The sequence below is a fragment of the Pelmatolapia mariae genome, linkage group LG2 (genome assembly GCF_036321145.2).
Source record: "Pelmatolapia mariae isolate MD_Pm_ZW linkage group LG2, Pm_UMD_F_2, whole genome shotgun sequence".
Taxonomy (NCBI): Eukaryota; Metazoa; Chordata; class Actinopteri; order Cichliformes; family Cichlidae; genus Pelmatolapia; species Pelmatolapia mariae.
The window spans coordinates 142,341-166,570 of record NC_086228.1 but is presented as its reverse complement, the minus strand read 5'-3'; the positions used below and the strand labels follow the sequence as shown (position 1 = coordinate 166,570).

The window sequence follows — 24,230 nt, the reverse complement described above, 5'->3', positions numbered from 1 at the left end:
TTCGATCAGAAGCAATGCTCACACCGATAGTTCACAAATAATTAAGTTCGTAAACACGTTCGAACGTTATTGATCTGCGATTAGAGGAAGTCTGAAGCAGAGGATTGTGGGTAATGCAGCTCATCTGTCAGTGATGGCCCGTACGCCGCCGCCGGTCCTCTTCATGATGTTTGGCACAAACAGGAGTCCTGACGTGCGCTCGATGGTTTCTATGGGAACCAGGAAACGCTCCAGAGGAACCTGCTCGCTGATAGGTTCGTTTGGTAACACGTATGAACGGAGCTCCACCCCCTTCCCATCTGCTTGCTCCAGGATCAGCACCTGAGGGCACATGGGACAGGTGTACTTATTGTCAGCTGACGGGCAAGAGTGCTGACATCAACCAGCGGGTGAGCCTCACCTTAAAGAAGTGTGTGGGCACGGCAACGTGGTTTCCTCCTATCACTTGATATCGAACGTAGAGTTTCCCGTCAGCCTCTTGCCTGAAACACGCACCTGACAATGTCATTCCCAAGCCCCTCCCCTCAGTCACCACAGAAGAATGGGCAGCAGGTTACCTGGGCAGGTAGAGCGGGCCAGTGCAGACGTAGACGTTGAGGTAGCGTTTGGTGAGGGAGCGGCAGAGTTTCTCCAGGTTGTTCCAGGTATTCTGGTTCAGGTGAGGGTTCTGCTCACAAACACCAGAGATCCATAGAATCAATCAGGTAATCAATACTCTGGATGAGCCTGTGCAGTAATACCTGCAGTCTGAACGCTTAAAACCAAGCCTGAGGATGCATCCAGGTAAAAAGTCTCACCTGTGGAGCCACGTTGCTCAGGTAGAACGTGTCGTCCATGGCTTTCTGGCTCCACTTGTGGTTGGCTGCTGCGGCCAGGTGGCCCCTGTCGAACCCGCTCCCCTTGTAGTCGGCATTGGTCGCTCGGTGGAAAACATGAACGCTGCCAATGAATGAAAACAGACGTTACACGTTAAGAATTCAAACAACTTCACAGGTAGAGAAGAACGGACCACAATTTTCAAGTGACGCCGTCTCCGCAAGGAAAGTTGAGGTCACGGTGTTTAACTGCAGCTCTGCTCGCACAGTTTGATTTTTACAGCATCTCAATAGGAGCTGGAGAAAGGCGAGTCCAGCTCGCACCTCATGAGGGCCGGTTCTGGCCCACGTGCCCTGTGTTTGACAGCCCGGTGGGAGAACACTGACGTGAACATGAACTTTACCTGCCCTGTTCCTGTCGCACCTGTCATCCTCTTTGAACTCGCAGTACTTCCTGTCTGACAGGCCGCTCAGGGAGGCGGGATTTAGCCGCTCTATTACCCAGGATGCAGTGCGCGTGCGGGGGTCGTAGGAGGTGACGTAGGATTCTCTGGTCTTGATGTTGCCCAGTGAGGGGAAGCCATACTTCATCACAGCTCCTGAGCTACCTGGACTCACCTAGACACAGAGACACACTCAATCAGCCAATCGGGAACACAGAGACTCCTCCCACTAATTGATCAATAATCCAGAGTATATGAAAGTCTTCTTCCTCAGTGTTTTTATAGACTCACACACCTGAAGGAGCTGCTGCAGCATCGACATGCAGCAGATGGTGTAAATGTTCCTTCTGACTGCATTTTAATATATTTATAGTTTTATGAGCAGCTGTTAAAGTCACAGCTGGAGCCTGAGTGAGTAAAAACTACTTCCTGTTGAGTTGCTGCTGCATGAAGCATGCCGTATGAGCCCAGTGATCATTAGTGATGTCCTTTGTTATGTTACAGGCTTCATGTTTGCTTCAGGTCAGCTAGGATCAGTGATGATGGAGGAAATGCAGTCGCAGGGCGGATGAAACGAGTTCCACAGCAGCCAGATAGAAGAACATACCATAGACTTCATTTTATTTACCCAGTGAGCCAAATGATTGTGACATGACAGTCAGGATGTGCTGTTAGCAGTAGCGGTTTTTGATACGGGCGACATGGGCGGTTGCCCGGTGCGGCATCACGGGCATCGGCAAAAAAAAAAAAAAAAATTGCTCGTACTCATGCTGCCCCGACATCATGCCCGCACATACTGGGGATGGCACAGGCACCGATCGGTTTTCTATCGCCCATTTGCTGGGAGTAAGGGCGCCCTCCGTTTGCGAGGTCTGCTTGCGGCACAGGGAGGAGAGGGCGGGGCGGCGGGGGATTCTCTGGTGGCTGCAGCAGCGTCTAATAACCAACTCGCAAAATAAAACAAAATAAAAACAAACCAACAAACACGAAAACAGCAGACATTATGATACAGACTTATAATTTGCACCGATGTTTTTTTCGAAATTCTATACGCGAAAGGTGAGCGCGAGAGCCCTCGGTGCGCCTGCGCGCTGCTGAAGTCAAAGTAAACTTTATTGTCATCTCCGCTACATACAGTCCAGTATATAGAGAGACGAGACGACGAGGCTCCAGTTACAGCAGTTAAGTAAACAAACAACAAATATAAGAAGAGTAAGAAAATAAATATACACTTTAGGCCCAGGGGTAAAGGGATCAATAACAATTTAAAGTTTATAATTTACAGTTTGATGATTTAAAGTCTCACACACAGCCTGTCGAAAGGGGAGGGAGACCGGCTGCTTCCAAATAGAGCACATTTCCTTCATAATGTTGTAAATCCAAGCCCATTATGTATTCATGATTTGAATCCTGGGTTGTGTGAAATCCCAGAAATAAACCTTAGACAAAGTGAATCTGTGAACTAAGGTGTAGGTCTGTTAGGTTATGTTGTGGTGATCCTCGGGTTGGGGGATTTGTGTTCATACTGGAGTGCAAAATTAAAACCAAGATGGACAAGAAAAGTTCGAAGCCATCAGGTGCTCAGTTTAGAAAAAAAGAGAAAAGAGGAGGAGGAGAAACGAAAGATACAGGTAAGCAGATGTGTTATTGGATAATGGCAGGTCATCCTGAAACAATCAGAATCAGAATACTTTATTAATCCCTAAGGAAATAATGTGAGTTACAGTTGCTCCAAGAAGAAATGGTAAAAATAGTAACAGTAACAGACTAAACTCCAAACAATACATTATATTACAGATTTTACACATTTAAGAAATAGCACTAATATATACAGATCACTCAGTTATAAATATCAAGAATTAACAGAGGTGATTATAAATAAATATCAAGAAAATTGACAAGAATATTCCAGAGTAGAAAAGAGCATGTGTAAAAAGGGTGAAACTACTGCAGTGTTTACAGTGTGTTAGAGTTGTACAGGGAGATGGCCACAGGCAGGAATCATTCCTGTGTCGTTCAGTGGTGCATTGTGGGTAATCTCAGTCTCTCACTGAGCGTGTTCCTGTCACTAGCCAGCATGTCATGGAGTGGGTGGGAGGTATTATCCATGATTGTCCTTATCTTGGACAACATCTGCCTCTCAGACACCACCCTAACGGAGTTCAGCTCCATCCTCCTCACAACATTACTGGCCTTGTGGTTCAGTGGTTCACTCAACCTGCTGCCTCTGCATACAACAGCATAGAGGATAGCACTGACCAAAACAGAGATACCAGAGGGAGCGTTCGCCCAGGGCGCCATACAGGCTAGAACCGCCACTGGCTGTTACTGCCATACAGCAGCAGGTCTGTTCAGAGAGAATCAGCGGCTCCAGTGTGAGCTCAGAGTGTTCTCTGTGAAAACAGCAGCTCAGATAAATGAGAGGAGGCTGAAGGAGAACCGGTCTGCTGTGGGTCTCACAAACAGCTAAAGTGAGATGCGCGCTTTGTAGTCCGTCTCCTGCAAGTTGTAGTTTTTAACACTTCGGAGATCCGGCGTCACGTCGTTAAGCAGAGACGTTAAGCGTCTCCTAACTTGTTTTCCTCATCGGGTCAAGGAAACGATGTTAGGAAAAGCAGATAGAAGACACTTTTGGAGCACACACACACACACAAACAAATGGCCGGAAGTCTATGACCTCACGCACACTCACCTGCAGCTCTGATGCCTGCACCGTCGGGACTCCCGGTACCGGGATGACCGGGACCCGGCTCATCAGGCCGGCTCCCCCCTCCTCCTCACGCCGGCCTCCGGCGCTCAACAGACGGCTCGCCGCCGCTCCGAGTCCCGCTCCGAACACCAAGGTCGCCCCGGTCCGCCACATGCTGCCGGATCAGCTGCTGGTGACGCGCTGTGATGACGTCACAGGAATGTATTTAATAAGCAATAACTGTGGCCAGTGTGGCGTAACACGGCGCACGCGCGTCTACCTGTCTGTGTGTGTGTGCAGCAACATTTCGTGTCCACATATTTCACTTACCCTGATTTTTTCTAAAATGTGCCAAATATGTACAACAAAGTCATAAATTATGTGATTGTTTGCCATTATTTAAACATAAATCAAATGCATTTCAAATATTATTTATTACACATCTTTTTGTTGACACACCCTCAATTTCATTGTGTCCCACAGTCAGTGTTGGGGAGTAACAGAATACATGTACCGCCGTTACCTATTTAAAATACCAAATATGAGTAACTGTATTCTGTTACAGTTACCGTTTAAAAAGGTGGTATTCAGAATACAGTTACTTTGTTGAAATAAATGGATTACACGGCGGTCTTTTCCTATTTCATATGTTAGGCTATGCCCTCTCTATTTTTGGTAATTCCACGCCGGTGGAAACCCAAACAAAACATGCATTAAGAGGCTCCAATGGCTGTCTCAATCTCGCGGCCCATGTCACCCCTACTTGCGGCTCGCATACTGACATGAAGAAATATTTTTAAAAATTATTGTTCAAAAATGACTTAATAAGAAGGCAATAGGCAGAGTGTTACAGGCATCGACCTAAAGAATGTAGCCTCGTGGGCAGTGTAGTCCAGTTGTAAGTAAGCTATTAAGACTCGACTGTAAACTGTGTTCGTGTTTTCCTCCCAAACAATAAGTTCCGTTGGAGCAGCCTTTCAACGCCTCTCTCGGTCTCTTGCTAGCAAAGTTGTAAAATTTATTTACTTCTTTCTTCATACTGTACTTGTCCCAGTAGTAATTTTACACCCTGTTAGAATGTGCTTTATTGCCTTAAAAAAACTACAGCCTCTGTGGGAGAACACAGGAAGTGACATCATTTGTTTCTGGAGGGAATTCAACTGTGGAAAACGAGGTAAGATTCAACTGTCACTCTCACTTTACTTTTTTTTTTCAGGATATTTTTGGTTCACTTTTGCAAACAACTTGCTAACTGCGCTAAGCTAATGGCATGGACCTATTCCTAAGTGGTTTGTTCCACTTGTTCAACTTGTGCTTTCATAAAAAGGTGGCGTATTCCTTGAATTATGTTACTGGTCCTTGTTCATGTTTGATGTTGTGTGTTACATTCTGGTATTTTACAGCTGCTTGCATGTTTTATTTTTTTTGTTAATGATTTTTTGTTTCTTGTTTCTGACGTACTTTTTAATGAACAAATATATAAGAAGCAAAGATGAACCGTAGATGTTTACTCAGATGTTAAAATTGAAAACACTGATGTTCCATCCTGTTATAGTCTGTTCCATCCTGTTTGGAAAAATGTTTTTGAAAGATTACTGAACAGTACCAATAAGTGTTGTGAAAATTTTTGTGCCAAGTTGAGAAGTCAGGAACATTAAATGCACAAATATGTATATGTTTTTAAAACTGCAAGTATTTTCCATGCTGTCGGAAAACATGGGTTGAAATAAATTGGTTTTTGTATAATACAGACCTGTGGTATATGTTATTAAATAACTTGTTACAGTTTCAAGAATAAAACATTATATTACCAAAAGGGACATACTTTGTCTAAAGTCACTATTGATCAATATTTACATGTTTAACTATTTCTGGTCTATATGTAAAAGTCCCTAACAGGGTGGAACACAATCAGAGGCCATGTTTAAGAAAACTACCTGTAATTACTATCTTATCTATCCCTGAGCTTCACCATAATGGATTTCATATAGTTAAACATGTCAGTATTAAAACAAATAATAAAATATAACACAATATAAAACATATTAATGCATGCTCAATCATCCAGGTAGTAAATCCCAAAGGTTGATTCTGTTCATTTGGACGTTTTCAGTGGGAGAAAGGTTTCGTCATCATCAGGTGACTTCTTCAGTCTCAGCTGACTGCAGGTTTCCAGTCTTATAAACAGGACATTTGCATAATGACTGAAACTAGCAGCACTGACAACAATGGGCTGTGAGGTCAGTTTCTTCATCATAATAATGCAAATTCTCATGACCACTGATCAAAGACCACTGATCAATAACCATGAGTACCATTCACAGAGAGTTGGGGAATGGCTGCAATCACAGCATTGTAAGATGGTGACAGATGGACCCTTAGGCCCCCTCCTCCATTCAGAGATGGTCTTTCCCTTTTCACGTAAATGGCCTTCTTGACTCCGCCCTCAAACCAGCGTTCCTCCCTGTCCAGGATGTGTACATCCTCATCATTGAAAGAGTGTCCACTGGCCTGTAGGTGTAAATAGACTGCAGAGTCCTGGCCTGACGAGGTAGCTCTTCTGTGTTGTGCCATCCTCTTAGCCAGAGGTTGTTTGGTTTCCCCGATGTATAAATCCTGGCAATCCTCCTGCACTTAACAGCGTACATTATGTTACTCTGTTTGTGTCGGGGGACCCGATCCTTGGGGTGGACCAGTTTTTGGTATTAGTTTAGTTTTTTAGTTTCAGTCATTATGCAAATATACTGTTTATAAGATTGGGGAAAACTGCAGTCAGCTGAGACTGAAGAAGTCACCTGGATGAGTGACGAAACGTTTCTCCCACTGATGAACAGATGAACAGAATCAACCTTTGGGAATATAAAAAATAAATATACATTTTTTAAAAAGGTATGAAGCTAAAATGTTGCCGCAAAAAGAGAATCACCATTTATCAATGCTGCAGCTGGGCGAGCGATCAGCAGCTTTGTCAATAATCTTCATCACATTTCTGCATGAAATAGAGAGGACACGTGATTGATCAGCTGATTTCACCCGGTTTGATCTTCAGACGTATGCACCAGTCAGAGCTCCAAGTGCAGTATGGGTGACGATGTTTTTGTAGAGCTTCATCCGTACAAATTAAAGAGTCCTTGAACCGCACAGGAGGAGGGGGAGAAGGAGATAAGATAAACCTTTATTATTCAGAGGACGAGGTGGAGAGGACAGGGTGGAGAGGACGGGGTGGAGAAGACAGGCTGGAGGGAGAGTAGGGTTGAGGCAGCTTTGTCCTGCAGAGTTCGGCTGTCTCTGATTTGTCAGGTTAAAGTGACCTGTTGTTGATCTCCTAAAATTATAATGTGATGATCGTCTTAGTGGTCGGGGCCTTATGTGATGTCATAAGATTGTGATGTAATATCCTGTACGACAACGTAACAAAACATGAAGTTCAGTGAAAAACATTTGGTTGCAATCGCATCGTCCCAGGTGATGTCATTATGGGACATTGTGCCTGGGGGTGGGGTCAGCAGAAAGTGGCGGTGATCAGACCGAAGGTCAGCAGGTAAAGGTGTGATGCCAGAGAGGAGGCGGAGTCCTCAGCGTTCTCCAGGCAGCCGTTCTTCTTCAGACACACCCTCTGCTCGCAGAATAAACCTGAAGGCGCACGTGACATCATCAAGTTGTTCTGTGACATCATCGCATCTCCCACCCCTCCTACACCACCTGAGCTGTGTTTACCTGTAAAGTTTTCAGGACAGATGCAGCGCAAGAAGTCGACGCAGGTTCCTCCATTCCGACAGACCAAACGCTCGCTGTCGCACACGTTTGCTGATGGTGAAAGATCATCGATCACCAATTAGCTCATCGATAACATGAGGCGCATCATATTCAGCCCCTCTGTGTACCTGTGCAGCCGGCCCCGCCTCCTCTCCAGGTGTATCCAGGTAAACAGGAGTCACAGCGCCTCCCCGTGGCTCCGTCTTTACACTGACAAAGACCCGAGTCCAAGCATCGAGGAGACACGCTGCCGTCTGCGTGGCACTCGCACTCTGAGGACACAGCATCCCAAACACGTCTGTGTTACACCTTACATGTACAGTGTAAACAGGACTTATTCATGCAGTTTGCACAACGTCAGTCTGACTCTTACTGTTTCTGACTTCATTCTTACTTTTGTTTGTGTCGCTGTTGTAAATATAAAAATATATAAATTCCTGCGCTCTGTCACAGTATAAGGCCCTCACCTGTGGCACTCCAACTGTGTTATTTGTTGTTTATTGTGGAGGGAACCATTTTCACTCTTTGTCATGCTGCTGTAACACAACAATTTCCCCTGTGGGATCAATAGAGTATCTATCTATTCACTAGCTGGTTGGACAGTGTTACGGCCCCGCCCATATTTTGGATCATGGTGTTTGGATTTTGTTCCGTGTGTCCTGTGCCGCAGTCCATCCTTGGCTTCCAAACCATCTGTGATAAACGTTCGTGTGTGACTTTAGAGAATCATTAAGTTTTGTATGTAGGTTGTAGATACTGCACTGAAGCTGCCTTATTATTTTCTGTACTTTTTGCTCTTGTTTATTAAATCAGGGAGTTGGTATTTGGTTTTTGTTTCTCCCAGGGTTTAGGTAGCACCTCCCTTTTTGGAATAGCTTGTTTTGTTTGTTATTTTGGCCTGTGTTCACCCCAGAGTTAAAGTTCTCAGTTTTTCGTAGCAATGAAAGCGCCTTAACCTGTAAACTGGCTTCTGGATATGGCTCTGGGGAGTGGGGCGGGGTCACTTTCCTTTTAACCCTCATGTTGCGCTCCTGTATTCCTAGACCGGGATGTAACAGATAGTGTTTTTAGTAGATAACAGTGGATGGCGTGAGCATGAATTGAGCAGTGGTTTGGGAACTGGCAGCGGCTCCTGGGCAGATCCCCACATACTAACAAAAATGCGTATGAATAGCTTGTAGTGCCGCGGTGTGGCAGCGGGGTTGGTCATTTATAGACAGAGAACTGGACGGGGCGTGTACGGAGGTCCTGCTCCTGAAAGATAAATGATCTCCATTCTACCTTTAGGTCTGGCTCAGATGGGTTACTCACTGTGAGATATCAACATAAACTAATGTGATAAGACAACTTCTGACCTGTGGAACATTGTGCTGCTGTTTGATGAGAATACACTTTGGTATCTTATAAAGTCAGAGCTGTGTGAAGACATCTGAGGAGAGTTTTCAGTTTTACCCTAACCACAAAACCTTTTCTATCCTGCAGATCCCCCGTGTTCCAGAGGAGGCGCTCTCTGGCTCATCCAGAATGAATGGAGCTCTTTGGAGAATAAAACCAGTGGACGTGTTCGTCCTGGTTGTCATAGAAGAGCTCAAGACCAGAGCTACGGTTCAACCTTTAGATGTTTTACAGGTTTCTAACTTCACATTGAGCTCTGTGCATTTGTGTGCGTGTTACAGACCAACACAGACGTTCTCGTCGGTCAGCGGCAGCGAGGCGTTTCGGTAGTAACCAAGGCGACAGTACTGACAATTCTGCCCCCGCGTGTTGTGTTTACAGCTCACACATGTGACCACGTTGATGAAGTCGATGTAGCTGCAGCGGTTGGAGTGACCATTACACTCACAGTCTGAAGGAAACACACACACACACACACACACACACACCTGTGTTCAAAGAAGGACCACCCACAGCCCCACCCCCACCCCCCGGACATCAAACATAGATTGATGACACAACATGAACTTTGATGGGGAGACATTGTTTTATTAGTGCTCATCATGGCACGTAGTGAAATAAAGGGGGAGGAGTTAGAGCAATGAGGGGCGGGACCAGTGCTGATAGGAAGGAGTCAGTGTCTACTTAAGTTTGTGAAAAAAAATTTCTGGACACCATCGGTGTATCTGGAGGTGGTTAGGGGAGGAGTCTATTTCAGTGCGAGGTCTGTTTGGTGGGTGGGGTCAGGTATAGGGTGGGACACAGAGGTCTTACCCTGGAAGTTCACATAGGCAATTTTGGACAGCTGACTGAACTTTGGTCCTCCTGGAATCAGGATCTTCTGGGTTGCTTCAGACACAAAACCAGGTGCGTAACCAGTAAGCATGGCAATATGAAGTCAGGGTCACCACTGCATGATCTACCAATCAGGGATCAGCACAATGTTTACTGGATCTATTCATGCTGTTAGGATTTTTACCATGAGGGTTACATTACTACTACCTGCCAGTAGGTGGCAGTACAGTGACTGCATTCTGTACCTTTCTTCTCATAGCCTTTGTCCTCTTTATCCTTCTCTCCTTCGGCTTTAGATTTTTCTTTAGTTTCCTCTTTGGCTTCAGGCACTGCTTGGTTCAAAAAGGAAATGAAATACTTAATTCGTATGAGAATGTTGATGTTTTCTGTTTACATTTCTTCTAAAACACACTAAAAACCTGCCATTAATGCTTCAATAGAAAATGGTTTCAAAATTTGCATAAACCTACAATCCGCCCAGTGTCAGTAATCTGACCAATCATGCCATGATGGAGAAATCTCCAAAGGTTCCACTTAATCACTGAAACTTTCAGCCATGGAAACAGTACCTTCCCCTTGGGCAAGATACTAACCCCAAGTTGCTCTCCGGTGCATCCATCGGAGTATGAATTTGTGTGCATGTACTTAGAAAGCACTAAGTTTAGAGTCAGTGCTTGTGAGAATGGGTGTGATTGGGTGAATGTGACATGTTGTATAGAGCACTTTGAGTACTCCGGGAAAGTAGAAAAGTGCTATATAAGAATCAGTCCATTTACCATGGATGGATGGGTTGATGGATGGAGTAATCTATTAACAACAAGGATACTTTCTACACTAATATCTGTTGACTGTGAATCCTAATCTGTTGTTTTTGTACCTTTTTCCTTTGTTGCCTCTCTTGTCATTTCTTGTTTCGAGTCTTTCTTTTCCTCAAACTTCAACCCTCCTGATGGTTCAACAGATTCCTCTCCAGAAGACGTTCTTTCCTTTTTGTTTGCTGTAGAATCTACTGCAGGATTCTCACTGCCTGGATCCAGTCTTGGATCCACATTAGGAATGTTTCTGTATGGCACAGAAGAATCTGGACCACTTGATTCAGATTTTTCATTTCCTTTCTCTCCTCTGCCTTGCTTTACTGGAAAAGATTCCTGTCCAGCATTGATAGAATTAGATCCAGGCGTTTCAATATTGTCACTTGAAACATTGCCAGGTTCAACCACAGGCATGGGCTGAGAATCGGATCCTGAATCTTGTCCAGGGCCAACTGACTTTGGGTTTTCTGGAACTGGGAAGGTAAAGTCAACAGGTGCTAAATCACCAGCAGGGTCAGACTGATCTATAGTAGCGGACTTTGTGTCTGATACAGGACCACCTCCATAGGGAGGCAACACGGAGTCCACAGGAATATCTGGAGCTGGAGGGGTAGCATCAGGAGGACGTATTTCTGGAGATGCCCCATCAGGAGAAGGTACATCAGGAGGAGGAAAATCTACTGAAGTATCTGGAGTCTTAGTGGATGGCCCATCTGGAAGTACATCTGGAGAAGGTGGATCAGGAAAAGGTAGGTCAGGAGGAGGTGTATCGGGAGGAAATACATTACGAGAAGGCGGGTCGGGACGAGGTACATCAGGAGCAGGTATGTCAGGAGGTGGTCCTTCCAGAGGGAGATCAGGACGAGGAAGTTCTTGAGTAGGTACCTCAAGGAAAGATATATCAGTAGGAGCTCCATCAGGAGCTGGAACATTGAGGGAAGATAAAGCAGGAGGAGATGGTGCATCTGGAAACAGTACATTGGGGGTTGGAACAAAAGGAACTATTTCATCAGGAGCGAGTGTATCTGGAGATGATAGATCAAGAGGGGGCATTTCTGGTAGCTGTACATTATTAGTAAGTGTAACCGGAGATGATGCATCAGGAGATAGTGTATCCGGAGATAGTACATCCAGTAAAACATCAGGAGAAATTACATCAGGAAGGGCTTCATTAAGAGCAGAAGGTATATCCACAGAGGGAGCTTCCAGTGGTAGATCTGGAGGAGGTACGGCCAGAGGAGGTATATCAGGACGAAGAGAAATTCCATCACGTTTTGTTGTAAAGAGAGTATCTCCAGCCTGACTGATACGGACAGATCCAGTGGGGAGAAAGTCTTCAGATTGAGACCCGTCACCTGGGGAAAACGTTTCTGGGATGGTTGTTAGAGGCAGAATTCCAGCTGATGGTGCTGCGACAGTAGGTGACACAGCACTGGTCACCACTTTCGATATATCAGTCCCAGGCACACCAAAGTCTGAAGTGGAGTTATAGGGTGGACCCAGTGGGTCAGAGATAGACCCTCCAGTGTCAGTACTGCTGCCTTGGACAGTGGGGGTGGTACTGGTAGGACGGCTGGTGGTACTGTCTAGTACTCTGGGAGGTGGTTTTTCTCCAGTCTTCAGACGTGGAGTGTTGGGTGGAGCTGTGTCTGTGGTAGGTCCAGCTGTACTGAATGAGTCTGTAAAGGCAACAGAACCTGTAGCACTAATAGTACTACGGACAGCAGTAAAAACTACTGTACCAGTTGTGAGTGTTGAGGTAGAGTCAATAGCAGTTACAGGAAGGTCAGCTGAATCATTACTACTAGTAACGTAAGTCACAGTACTAGAGTCAGTCATGTATGTACTGGTACTTGAATTGCCTCCAGTATTAGTAGAAATATCAGCTGAAACCATAAGAGGACCCTCTGTGCTGTTATCAGACATTAATGTGTACATGAATGTAGTCAAAGGAATGTCTTTAGGAGAAGTTCGGTCATTTAAAGTCTTATCAGTCATGCGGTTAGTAGTACTCAAAGCTGTATTAGTATCAGTTTTAGTAGTACTGTCAGTTACAGTATAAGTGGCTGTAGTACTGTCACTGATAGTTGTAGTAGTAGGAGTAGTAGTACTGTCAGCTAGGGTACCAAAGTCAGTTTTAGTAGGAACAGTAGCTGTACTAGTTCTGTCAGTTGTGGCTGTAGTAATGCCAACAGCAGTATTTGTGTCAGTTGGCGTCCTGCTCTCAGGTACAGTAGTAATAGTAGCAGTAGTAGTACTGTCAGTCACTCCATCTGATGTGGCAGGTCTATCAGATGCTTCAGAGTTAGAGTCACCACCTGCTGTCAGAGAAGAAGAGTTACGTCTCTTTAGTAATCTTTTCTCTACAGTCTGCAGAACAGTACTGGGGCTTTCCAGTCTAATTCTCTGGCTGTAAAAATAAACTGGTGAGCTGGGTGTGTCCCACCATGAAGCCAGACCAGAAAAAAGAATGAAAACAAGATCTTTTTACAGCTAAGAGACTCCAGGGAGGTTTTAATGAAAGGGAGTGCAATAAATGAACATTCTCATAACAGCCATGCAGATGGTCAGGCTGACAGACTCCAGAGTAAACCACCTGCTCTCAAAGGCCTCCCTGGACACCAAAACCTGGTCTTAGTGGAACTGCAATCAACCCCCATCCCTCACTCAATCCCTAATCGACAACAGAAACCATTTGAGTCATTAATCTTCTAGTCTTGATGCTTATTTTCTTCAAGTCCTGTCTTTAAATCTGAGACTAAACCTCCTTCTCAGCACCCCAAATCTCAACATGTTTATACCTGTCCCCTAACAGTCCGAACAGCAGCGCTATTTTAGAATTTATACAGATGTACTCACACCATCAACAGGTCAACATTGTGCAATGAGCCACAGCTCAGAGGCTCCTTTTGCAACTGAACCTGGATCTCAAGGTTCGTACAGTTTGGGTTTCTTTTATGCATCTAGCTCATCCTCAGCCACCTGATCTCTGCCATGGCTCATCAGCCTCTGCTCTGCTTGGATGGGGTTATTATCTCTGGTCCTGCCTGCATAGGGTGCTGAGGCCATAACATTGGGTTTAGTTTGGAGTCTGTTGCAGCCCATCCAGCCACATCTCATCTCCTGTGATTGTAAGAAACACCCGGTCTGTGTCCTGCAGAGGCTTTATGGACACTAACAATTTCTAATGCAGCTAAATCCACAGACTGCTGGACAAATCCTCTCTTAGCCCAGACTGTTTCCACCCTGTGCTTTAGTCTCAGAAACTTTGAATCACATTTGTCCAGAAGTTTGAGAATTCAGCTGCCCACTCCTCGGATCTAAAAAAGTCAGTCACTAGCTGATCTACTGATCTATATAGCTGATCTGTTGATCTTCTGTTCAGTCAGGGTTGCATCTCCTAGGATGAGTGTGTGTGTGTGACAACTAGCAACTTAAAACAACTAACACAGACTAAGAGCTGTTCATCTGTTAACTACATAATTAACATCCAGATTTTCCTTGTAGACTGCTATCGTGTGACTGACGGGGATGATGTAATGTGAAGTGAATTCAGCTGCTAAAAGCTCACCTTAGACAAGCTGCACAGAAACACACGGATGCTTACAAGTGTAAAGTGCCATGATGCAACACAGACAGGTGAGCAGACAGACAGTTAAGACAGCTAATCAGCTGAGCTGTACTTACTGGCTGCAGGTTCTGTTGCTTCACCTGAGAAGGACATGAATGGAAACAGGTATAGAGTTTATATTGCTGTTTGCAGGTGCGTGTCTGTGTGCATGTGTAGCTACATACAGGCATTGGCAGTGCCTCTGGGCAGGGGCAGGTATGATCCCGGTCTCCAGGTGCGAGATGTGAACTCTCGGCTGCAGCTCTGACAGTCCTCTCCAGCCGTATTGTGGTCACATTCACACTGCAGTGTCGCATCGCGCAGCGCACACTGAGATGCATGCAGGTTGCACTTACACCTGAGAAACACACACAAAGAAGGGCTTAGCTTCACCTGAACTTTCACCAACTCATATGAAACTTCCTCCTGAAACAAACCACTAACATGGAAGCTGCTCCTTAAACCTGCATTCTTTCTAATGTCCAGCAGGGAGTGACTCCTCTTGGCTGTGAAGGAGTCTGACTGGACAGAAGTGTACGAGCCTTCAGATCGCCTGATCTCTGAGCTCAGCAGTGAGTACTTTCAGGTCTGACTGAATACAACAGTTTGTCCTGCTCGAAGCAGGCCAGGATTTAGGGCAGGGCTACAGTGGGACTGGTTGAGTTGCTTGTCAGATGGTGACAGTGTTCAGCTTGACCAATGGATCATCTATCCTCTGTGTATGTCTAAACTTGCTAAAAAAAACCCTGATGTCACTGAAGCTTTAAAAGAAAATTCTTCTGAATGTAGTCCAATTTCTTTCCAAAATCTCAAATCCTAATCCTCTTAAACTGGCCTCCCTGCTCTGTTCTGCCCCCCTACATGACTTTTTGTGATTGGCTGGAATGTTGGGGAACGCCTGATGATGATGGCTGGCTTTTGGCTCGTCTTGGTTGTGATATAGAGGTTGGTACATTGCTTGTTAACTGGTTTTAGCATTGAAATGGTACGTTAGTGTTTGTTTGTGGTTGTTTAGTTTGTTACCCAGTAGGGATGTTGGTCTTTGCAGGGCAAGGACGTGTTTGTCTCATTTGTGAATGTAGTCAGTTGTTGCTGAGTTATAGTTAGATTATGGTAGGTCTTTGTTGGTTACCTGGCAAAAACATCAATGTTGGAAATAGCATAGAAGTATTTCAGCAGGTTGTCTCTCTGGACGTAGGTTCCTCCCAGTGCCGGGCGGAGGAGCCTCAGTCGGAGGTTGGTGAAAGTGAAGAAATCTCTGAGTCCCTTTGTGGTCTCCATCCGAGTGTACAGAGCGTCCATGTTGATCAGCTTTGGACCAGCAAACACCCCGAACCGAGCTCGCACCTCAAACACCACAGATTTCTCTTCCTGTTGGTGAGGAGAAGTTTCAGATAACCACAAATAAATATAAGCTGTACAAATGTGTTCTGCACACTGTGCGGGACCAGCATCAGGGTCCAGTTACAGACCTTAGCGCCGACCCAGCGGGAGTACTGCTCGGTGCAGATGACCCGGGTAATGTTACTTGGTGCTAAATCAGAGACTCGTTTGGGCGACATGCCGAACGCCTCGAGACAGTCGTCGGCATAATACTGATACGGCTGCCAAGTGACACCTGAAACACAAACGCTGATTATTTGACAGTTCACGGTGTTTGTGACTTCCTGTTTCCTGTTTTCAGAATCATCTCCAGACAAAATCCATCTGTAAAAGCTTCATAAATGACTTTGTTTCACCCACATCCATGGATCACAGGAGACAAGGGTTTCTGAATGATACCCCTCAGACTCTGCACTCAGCTAATTACTCTTCAGTGAAGTTGATCAGCAGAACGTTTCAGGGAAATCTCGCAAACATTAGTCAGAACAGGTGTTTAACAGGTTTCCAGTCACCTTTGTCGATGGATTTCTCCAGCACCATGCTGGTTGGACGGCCATATTCGAAGGTAACAACAATGTCATCGACCACCTCCAGACTCTTGTTCCAGGTAAGGGTGATGTTGGCCAATAGGGGCTCAGGAAACCTGGACCATGTGATTGTTTGCCAGTAAGTGATGAGCCCACCCCTCTCCCTGTCTCCCATGAGCTGAGGAGGGTGAGACAGGTCTGGGCTGGAGGCGTCGCACTCATCGCTGCACAGGTACGGGTTCTCCTGAGGAAAGACCACATTGAGCACCAATATTTGGTAAAACACAAACACAGGCTGTAAGTTTATAAACAATCAAGAATGTCATTGTCACATTAACATCTGTAGCTCCCGTAACTCCTGAGCAATTTGCAAAATTGAAAGAATTCCAACGCCTCTTCAAAGCAGCGACTCTGCACATTTCAGTGATATTACAGTCATTATAATCCCAGGCATGGTGTTGCAGAAGCCCCTCGAAGACAAAGGTTGATTGAGAGAAAAGAGGGCGAGTGTGATGGAAGTCCACAGAAAACAGACATTTTATCAGGAATTTGTGTTCTTTTTACTTTTACCTCATACATTATACATGCTTCCCTTAGGCAGTATCATTTGAAGACATAGCATACATTTACACTGCTATGCAGATGACACCCAGCTCTATCTGTCCATGAAGCCAGGTAACACACACCAATGAGTTAAACTGCAGGAATGTCTTAAAGACATAAAGACCTGGATGACTGCTAACTTTCTGCTCCTTAATTCAGATCAAACTGAGGTTATTGTACTCGGCCCTGAAAATCTTAGAAATATGGTATCTAACCAGATTCTTACTCTGGATGGCATTACCTTGGCCTCCAGTAACACTGTGAGGAACCTTGGAGTCATTTTTGACCAGGACATGTCCTTCAATGCACATATTAAACAAATATGTAAGACTGCTTTCTTCCATTTGTGCAACATCTCTAAAGTTAGAAATATCCTGTCTCAGAGTGACGCTGAAAAACTAGTTCATGCATTTATTACTTCCAGGCTGGACGACTGTAATTCATTATTATCAGGATGTCCTAAAAACTCCCTGAAAAGCCTTCAGTTAATCCAAAATGCTGCAGCAAGAGTCCTGACAGGGACTAGAAAGAGAGAGCAGATTTCTCCTGTATTGGCTTCCCTTCATTGGCTTCCTGTTAAATCCAGAATTCAAAATCCTGCTCCTCACATACAAGGTCTTAAATAATCAGGCCCCATCTTATCCTAATGACCTCATCATGCCTTCCTACTGTACTTTTAAGATTAGGCTTCAAACTCAAGCATATAGTTGGGCTGGATCAGCTGACCCTGAATCTTCCTTTGGTTATGCTGTAATAGGCCTAGGCTGTTAGGGCCTTCCCATGATGCATTGGTGTTTCTTCTTCATTTACCTTTTTCACTCTGTCTTTATACACCATCCATCCATTTTCATCTGCTTTTTCGGGGCCGGGTTGCAGCAGCAGCTTAAGCAGAGAAGCCCAGACCTTCCTCTTTCCTTCAGTTTGTCCAGGGGAACACCAAGACATTCCCAGGTGAGTTGGGAGATATAATATCTCCAGTGTGTCCTGGGTCTCCCCCAGTGGGAGATACTCAGAACACTGCACCCACCCAGGAGGCATGCTTGCCAGATGCGCGATCCAGGTCAGCTGGCTCCTTTCGATGTGGAGCAGCAGCTCTGCTCTGAGTCCCTCCTGGATGGCTGAACTCCTCACCCTATCTGTAAGGGAGAGGCCAGCCCCCCTGAAAGCTCATTTCTGCTTCTTTATTCGAAATCTTGTTCTTTCAGTCACTACCCATAGCCCATGAACATAGGTGAGGGTAGGGAAATCGAGAGCTTTGCTTTTACGCACAGACGTAAATATGCCTAAAAGCCTGAAACACTCCAAACCATCAGCTCAGCTGAACAACAAACTTTGTTGCTTGTAGTAAGACACATCTTTGCGTGAGGCTTGCAGTTTAAAACTCCAGCATTATTATTACCGAGTTGGAGAAATGTGGAAATCTCCCCTTCTCGTTCCAAATAATCGAACACTCCTAAGACCGATTGTCACAAACGCATCATAAAATAAGACGTGTATTTTCCATTAAACTGGCTGCTGCAACCTTCGTGTTTGTGCAATCATTATTCCCACAGGTTGCTCTGTCACCAGTCACACCATTTAGTCTAAGAGCTGACACTGTGCCTCTTTAGTAAATACAGACAGCAGCTGTTTAATAAAAGATGTGCTGTTACAGACCATAGATGAACTGAGATTAAAAAATGTGCTGTTCGAGGTAGTCAGAGTGGACTGAGATGAAGAAAGACCCTAACTTCAGCGCAGAAGTGCTAGTATTAATGGTGAACATGGACCAGCACCGGTGTGGCTTTTCATGGCCAGTGTTTGTAGTTTTATTGTTGTGGGTGCTTCCTGATTTGGTCTGACGTGCTGTTTGTAGTCGGTTAACACCGATGACGTTTGCAAACACAAACTGTGCGGTGTTCTCACAGCTTCTGTTTGCCTGTGTTTAATTAATGTTGACCTTTAACCTAGGCCTCCGTTATACTTACACATACTTTGTGTAGTCATTAAAGGTCAGTATGCTGTACCTTTACAGAGACTCTAACATGTGCAGAGAGGGATTAACACTGATGCTAATCTGATTAGGGTTTGAGGTTTATCCTTTACCTTCAGCTGCCGTGTGCAGGAGAAGTGGCTTTAACTAACCAGCACTAACTAATCACACGAAGAGGGCCGAAAACCTGAAATACATGCTGAAGGAGACGTGTTAGACTCATTCCTGTCAGATGATCATGAAAGTTTTTAAATTTTCATGTAGTTTCCACCAAAATATCCAAACTCAAAGTCCAACATCAGATAACTAGGAAACATTCGGAAGGACCCTGGTCTTGTTAGAAGAGACGGCATCCATCCTGCTTTGGATGGAGCAGCTCCCGCCAAATTTATTAAACCCCCCAAAACGTGACTATCCCGAGTTGGGACCAGGAAGCAGAGGTGCAGTGTTACAGTTTTAAGGAATTGGGTAAACTCATGAAATAAACTCTTGAAATCTGTTCGATCTGTCGCTAACCTTCTTGGTCACCTGACTAGATGTAGTTTCGACATCAGCACCAGTGACAACGACAGAAGTAAACTCACTACTACGTCTCAGTAATATCACCTAATTTGTTCCAAATAAAAAGGTTTTTAAAAATGAATCCTTGTGTATTTAGTTGTCAGCGTGACCAAAATGTAACATAAGCCAATTAGACTCCAAAGTTAACTGACTGTTATTCCAAATGTAATAAATAACTTTAACGAAGTTACAAACAATACTGAGTTCAACTAAGAATGTCAAAAACATCAAATCTACAGTCAAATTGACCAGTTTATAGAAAACCCTGACGAGGCCAGAGCTCCTCGGGCCGCTCGCTCCAGAGCTGAGTGTGACAAACAGCCAACACTCGATCACCTTTAGCATGAGGTGGGAACAGGAAACAGGTTTGTGCTGAGGATCTGAGGGTTCGCAGCGGTTGGTACAGGAACAGCAGGACGAGCAGATACTCTGAGACGGGATTTAACTTTACTGAGTCAAATCTGAAGAGCAGCAAGCTGAAGTAACATGTTCAGGGTTCCTGGAAAGTTTGGATAGCAAAGCTTATTAACCCTTTATTGACCGGCCCTTCAAATTTACCTGTAAAATGGGCCCGCCGGTGGGCCCATGGCCAATAAAGGGTTAACTCCCGTTAAAAGACTGTTACAGTAGTCTGACTCAAAGCACGCGTGGTGGTCTGAACGTAAACTCATTATTGATCCTGTGTGATAAGAAATGTCATCGAATGTTGGGGGGGTGTAGATACCTGCACAGACAGCAGGTATCTACACCCCACGCTTCACTTTAAAAACTGTAAACAGCTCCGTCGACACTTTGAACCGTGAGCATGTCAACTAAACGCTAACGTGAGTTGTTCCCACACTTCATAGCTGATTTCAGATCAGTTAGTCAAGCAAGTCTTAGGAGGAAGCTGGCGAAAAGCCATGCAGGTACAGCCGGGATTCAAACCAGGAACCTTCTTGCTTGGAGGCATAACCACTGTTCCACCCAATGTGATTACAGCTGAGTCTATTTTTCAGTGGCTCCAGCGTCCATCTGCTGCACAGTCTGAACGTCCTTGTTCATGTTCTGATCACGTTACTGCACCTGGGTAACCCACTGAACTTTAGCGTGTTTCACGTATGTTGTGAGACGCTTCCTGTCCGACTCTCGGGGTCTTTTCACTGACACAAATGAAATCAATTAGCATTTACTCTTTGCTTCATTACAACTGTTACATTTATCAATAATTCAGGCAGGACTTCAGCTTCCCAAAGGAACAATTAGAGAGCCAGCGGGATCACCGTGTCCTCTGTGTGTTTGCAGAGGGGTCCAAACTGTGGCTCAGGGCGCCTGCAGGAGGTCATACAATGACTGACAGGTGATCGTCTACTCTTCCTTGTTTTGGTGAAAGATAACGAGCTGCTCACGTTTAAAATGAGTGAAACACCAACAATTTAAATGCAGTCGGAGAACTTTAAAATAGTTTCATCAGCAAACAATTCAGATGCTGCAGCACCAAACAAGCTCTGTGTGAAGTGAAACCCTCACCTGTGGACAGAGTTCATCTGACAGACTGAAGTTTGTGGAGTGAAAATGGTGAAGAGAGCAGAGTAACGAGCTACAATGTCTGTCTGTGACACAGGCAACAGGAAGTCGGCTCAGAGGTCACCTGTGTGTTCAGGTTTGTGATCAGGTGTGTGTGTTCAGGTGCGTCAGACTGACCAGTGTACAGAATCTCTCAGGTGGGTTTCCGCAGGTGATCCCAGGGGGGTCAACTCTGATCTGCATCACCTCCTTCATGTTGGTTGGGGGCGGCTGACAGGCGTTAAACTCAGGCCCCGCCTTCGAGCCGCGCAGAGATCGACAGACATCAAACTGACACCGTCCCCACGGCAGCAGGAGGGCGAGGAGGGCGAGGGCGTGTGAGAGGGACATGATGAACAGGCAAACAGGAAGTTAGCTGAAGGTCATGCCATAGTTACAGCTTTGCCAGGCCTACTTCAAACAGGTGGCTACCATGGCAACCATCTGCTTTCTGTGTGGCTGTCATGGTGTGCTAAAGGTTTTGCTCGCCGCCCACAGGCCTGCAGTGGAAGAACAGAAACAGAGCGTCAAACATTGAGTACGACGTGAACTTGAATCAAACATGTTCACAGACAGGAAACAATCTGCTCTAAATGACCTCACTTCCTGTTTGCAGCTGTTACTGCCACCTTTGGGCACAGGCTTGTGTTGTCTCTGGAAGCTCGCCTGTGCATACAAACCAATTATTCATAAATATTTTCTATCCTGTAACAACATGTCTACGTTGTTGCCTTCAGCCGAGAGCTTTCACGTGTTTTACTCCTTTAATAAAGGAGGCGCTGCTTTTGTTCAGTCTGGAAACGTAAGGAGCAACGCACAGTACAGGAAGCTGCTCAGTCTGCTCGAACCGGTCACTAAGCTGAGCTGGAACCAGGCGCCCCTTCATTATCGACAAACTGTGAAGAAGTCCGGGCAGGCCATTTCTCCCAGTCACATCTCACTGTTACTGGTCATGTGACCATTGAAGACTCCCAGCAGGACAACCGAACCCTACTCTGAGGGGTCTCTGAGCTGTGATTGGACAAGTCCGCACAAACCTCAGTCGAGACCTGTTATCCCACCCAAACACGCAGGGAAGCAAGGCTCACATCCACCAGAGAAACGCCGTGAACCTTGGGGATAGAAGAAGACCCGCCGCCCCTCGCCCACCACCTGTCACTGCGGACAGCTGCAAACTGGGGCAGTATCCAGCCTCCCCTTCCTGGAGTCCAGTTCCACAGCTGGAGCCGAGCATCGTGCCATCTCTCAGCCTCAGGCAGGGAAGTACCACAACCCACGGACAACGACCCCCCCCCCCCAAAGTGACGATCTTTGTAGCCAAGTTTTTCCTACCAGTATAAACACCCTAACCAGCGGCGACCCTGAAGCACTGACCAGCTACTGAAAGCATCCAGATGTTTGTGACCTGCCGGTTTACCTGAAGTCTTTTAATCAGCCGTCATCATGCAGGAGCAGGTGTGTAGATGTTGCTCAGCGTCCTGCAGCCTCTGGAGAAATAAAGTGAGACGGTCCGAGCTCGGATCAGAGTCTGTGTTTGTTTGTGAGATGGCAGAGATGATTAAACTGAGACGCTCGGTCCTCCGACTCTTCCTCTTTATTAAAATCTTCCTGCTGATGAAACCGGAGCGGGATCAGTACCATGCCTGACACACACTCAGCGTCCACTTCATTAGGAACACCTCCTCACTAATGTCTCGTTTACTTTCAGAAAATCATCATTTTATCACCTGAAGCTTTCAGATCAGTTTTCACCTGAGACACCTTCGTACACACCTGCTCAGGTTATTTCATCCGTGTGTCTGTCTGTCTGCAAGCACACCTGTCTGTGTGACAGTCACTCACCTGTCTGTCTTCAAGTTGATTCTTGATGAGCTGATTAAACGGGCGATCAAACATTCCTCCTCCTCAGCTCCTCTCTTCTTACTGTATTTCCTTTTGTTCTCTTCCTCTTCTCGTTAATCCTCCTCTTCCTCAGCGAGCCTCCTTCTGTTTCTCCTCTAATCCCTCTCCTCGTCTCCTCCTCTTTTCTCTCTCAGAGATCTGTCGCTCTGATGGCTCAGCCCTCCCTCTCGCTCTCTCTCTCTGGATCAGGTGGTAAAACGGTTCATCTGACGGTTGATAGCGAGGGGTGAGTAACCCCGCTAGTCACATGACCGGCATCTGATCCTGACAGGAAACAAACTTTTTTCCTCTGAGAGTTAAATGATATTCTGCACCTGCTCAGGTAAACAAAGGTGTCAGTCACAAATAAATGAAATGGCCAGGAATGGGTCGATGGGCGGAGACCACGCCCCCCGGTCTGACAGGAGGTGGAGTCTTTGAGCTATGAGCTGATGATGTGGTGGTTCTGGTTCAGGTCCACCTGCAGCTCTGTGAGAGCCTTTTAGCCAAACGTTACATCGCTGCTCAGTAAAAAGATCCCTGATGATTAAATTATAAAATATATACAACAAATTTATGAAATCATTGGAGCAATACAGCAAAAACGACCATGAGGGTCAGATTCTGATGGAGACTTCCTATAACCTCAGGAATCTTTCGGCTTTTATTGGCTAGTTTGAAGAGAATTTTTAGAGCTACGCTTCCTTTGCATCACTGCTGTGCTGTCGGCTCCTTAGGACTGCCACATGTTTTAGTTTATGGCAAATATCTGAGACCTCTGAGGCTTCGCCCCAGCAGGAACGCATCCCAAGCCCATCCCGTGCTTCCAGGACACCTGGATCAAGGCCACTGTCCTGCAGCGAGGCTCCACCTATGAGCACACGGCCTCTTGCACCACCTCGGCTCCATCCAGTCCATCCTGACTCCATACCTGAACCCACCCTGCTCCTCACACAGCTGTTGGGGGCTCCACAGAAGTCCCAGAGATCCCAGATTGTAGTCAATGTGGGAACACCTGGGAGTCCAGTTCCTGCTCTCAGCCACGGGTTGTTTCACTCACCTGCTGAGCTCGCACACGTGGCTGCCATCACTGTGCAGCAACTGATGGCACCTTTCTCGGCTGCTAACCCAAAGCACATTGTGCGCTGTCGGCCCTGCGTGCTGCACAATAACATTCAATATTTAGTATTTACTGTTATTTACACTTAGCTAGATTATTGCAATGGTGTTGTGTTTATTATGTTGCTCTCTTTTTTGCTTGTTTTCTCTTTTTTTCCTCTCAACAGGTGATCCAGGTGATTTTTTTCTCTTCCCCTCTGTTTTTCTTTCCTTCTCTCTCTTTCTTTCTTTCTCCCTTTCCCCAGTCATGTCTGTCCCGTCTCTAACTACTGAAAATAAAATAAA

At 45.7% G+C, this 24,230-nt stretch overlaps 2 protein-coding genes across 11 annotated transcripts; both read right to left on the bottom strand.

Annotated features, from left to right (window-relative positions):
* Positions 1–100: 100 nt before the first annotated feature.
* Positions 101–4,143, bottom strand: endog (endonuclease G). Of its 3 annotated transcripts, none has more exons than XM_063488967.1 (6): positions 3,951–4,143; positions 1,240–1,433; positions 798–939; positions 558–667; positions 401–482; positions 101–321 (listed from the first exon to the last, which is right to left on the bottom strand). In XM_063488967.1, the coding sequence occupies exons 1-6, from the start codon at positions 4,119–4,121 to the stop codon at positions 121–123; spliced, it is 900 nt and encodes a 299-aa protein (XP_063345037.1). In that variant the 5' UTR covers positions 4,122–4,143; the 3' UTR covers positions 101–120. The 3 variants fall into 3 exon arrangements, with proteins under 3 accessions (XP_063345037.1, XP_063345049.1, XP_065325671.1); XM_063488979.1 differs by having other exon boundaries at positions 101–306; XM_065469599.1 differs by lacking the exon at positions 3,951–4,143 and adding an exon at positions 1,554–2,004.
* A 219-nt stretch (positions 4,144–4,362) lies between these two features.
* On the bottom strand, positions 4,363–23,113 carry ntng2a (netrin g2a). Of its 8 annotated transcripts, none has more exons than XM_063488914.1 (15): positions 22,788–22,992; positions 22,363–22,432; positions 21,084–21,445; positions 16,250–16,508; positions 15,827–15,972; positions 15,487–15,725; positions 14,540–14,712; positions 14,432–14,455; positions 10,810–13,062; positions 10,178–10,264; positions 9,912–9,986; positions 9,382–9,549; positions 7,832–7,975; positions 7,665–7,754; positions 4,363–7,580 (listed from the first exon to the last, which is right to left on the bottom strand). In XM_063488914.1, exons 3-15 carry the CDS (start codon positions 21,294–21,296, stop codon positions 7,450–7,452), a joined length of 4,002 nt encoding a protein of 1,333 aa, XP_063344984.1. In that variant the 5' UTR covers positions 21,297–21,445; positions 22,363–22,432; positions 22,788–22,992; the 3' UTR covers positions 4,363–7,449. The 8 variants fall into 8 exon arrangements, 6 of the variants coding, with proteins under 6 accessions (XP_063344984.1, XP_063344956.1, XP_063344974.1 ...); XM_063488886.1 differs by having other exon boundaries at positions 10,810–13,065; positions 22,788–22,991; XM_063488904.1 differs by having other exon boundaries at positions 10,178–10,261; positions 10,810–13,065; positions 22,788–22,985.
* Between the last annotated feature and the right edge of the window lie 1,117 nt (positions 23,114–24,230).

What these genes read in the sequence shown, in the direction of transcription:
- endog (XM_063488967.1), bottom strand. Translation starts at nt 4,121, where the DNA reads ATGTGGCGGACCGGGGCGACCTTGGTGTTCGGAGCGGGACTCGGAGCG. An exon ending in TGCAGGCATCAGAGCTGCAG is followed by an intron (nt 1,434 to 3,950) that starts GTGAGTGTGCGT and finishes CTCTGTGTCTAG; the next exon opens with GTGAGTCCAGGTAGCTCAGG. An exon ending in GAGTTCAAAGAGGATGACAG is followed by an intron (nt 940 to 1,239) that starts GTGCGACAGGAA and finishes ATTCATTGGCAG; the next exon opens with CGTTCATGTTTTCCACCGAG.
- ntng2a (XM_063488886.1), bottom strand. Translation starts at nt 21,296, where the DNA reads ATGTCCCTCTCACACGCCCTCGCCCTCCTCGCCCTCCTGCTGCCGTGG. An exon ending in CAAAGGCTATGAGAAGAAAG is followed by an intron (nt 9,987 to 10,177) that starts GTACAGAATGCA and finishes TTGTGTCTGAAG; the next exon opens with CAACCCAGAAGATCCTGATT. An exon ending in CTGTCCTGAAAACTTTACAG is followed by an intron (nt 7,581 to 7,664) that starts GTAAACACAGCT and finishes GTGCGCCTTCAG; the next exon opens with GTTTATTCTGCGAGCAGAGG.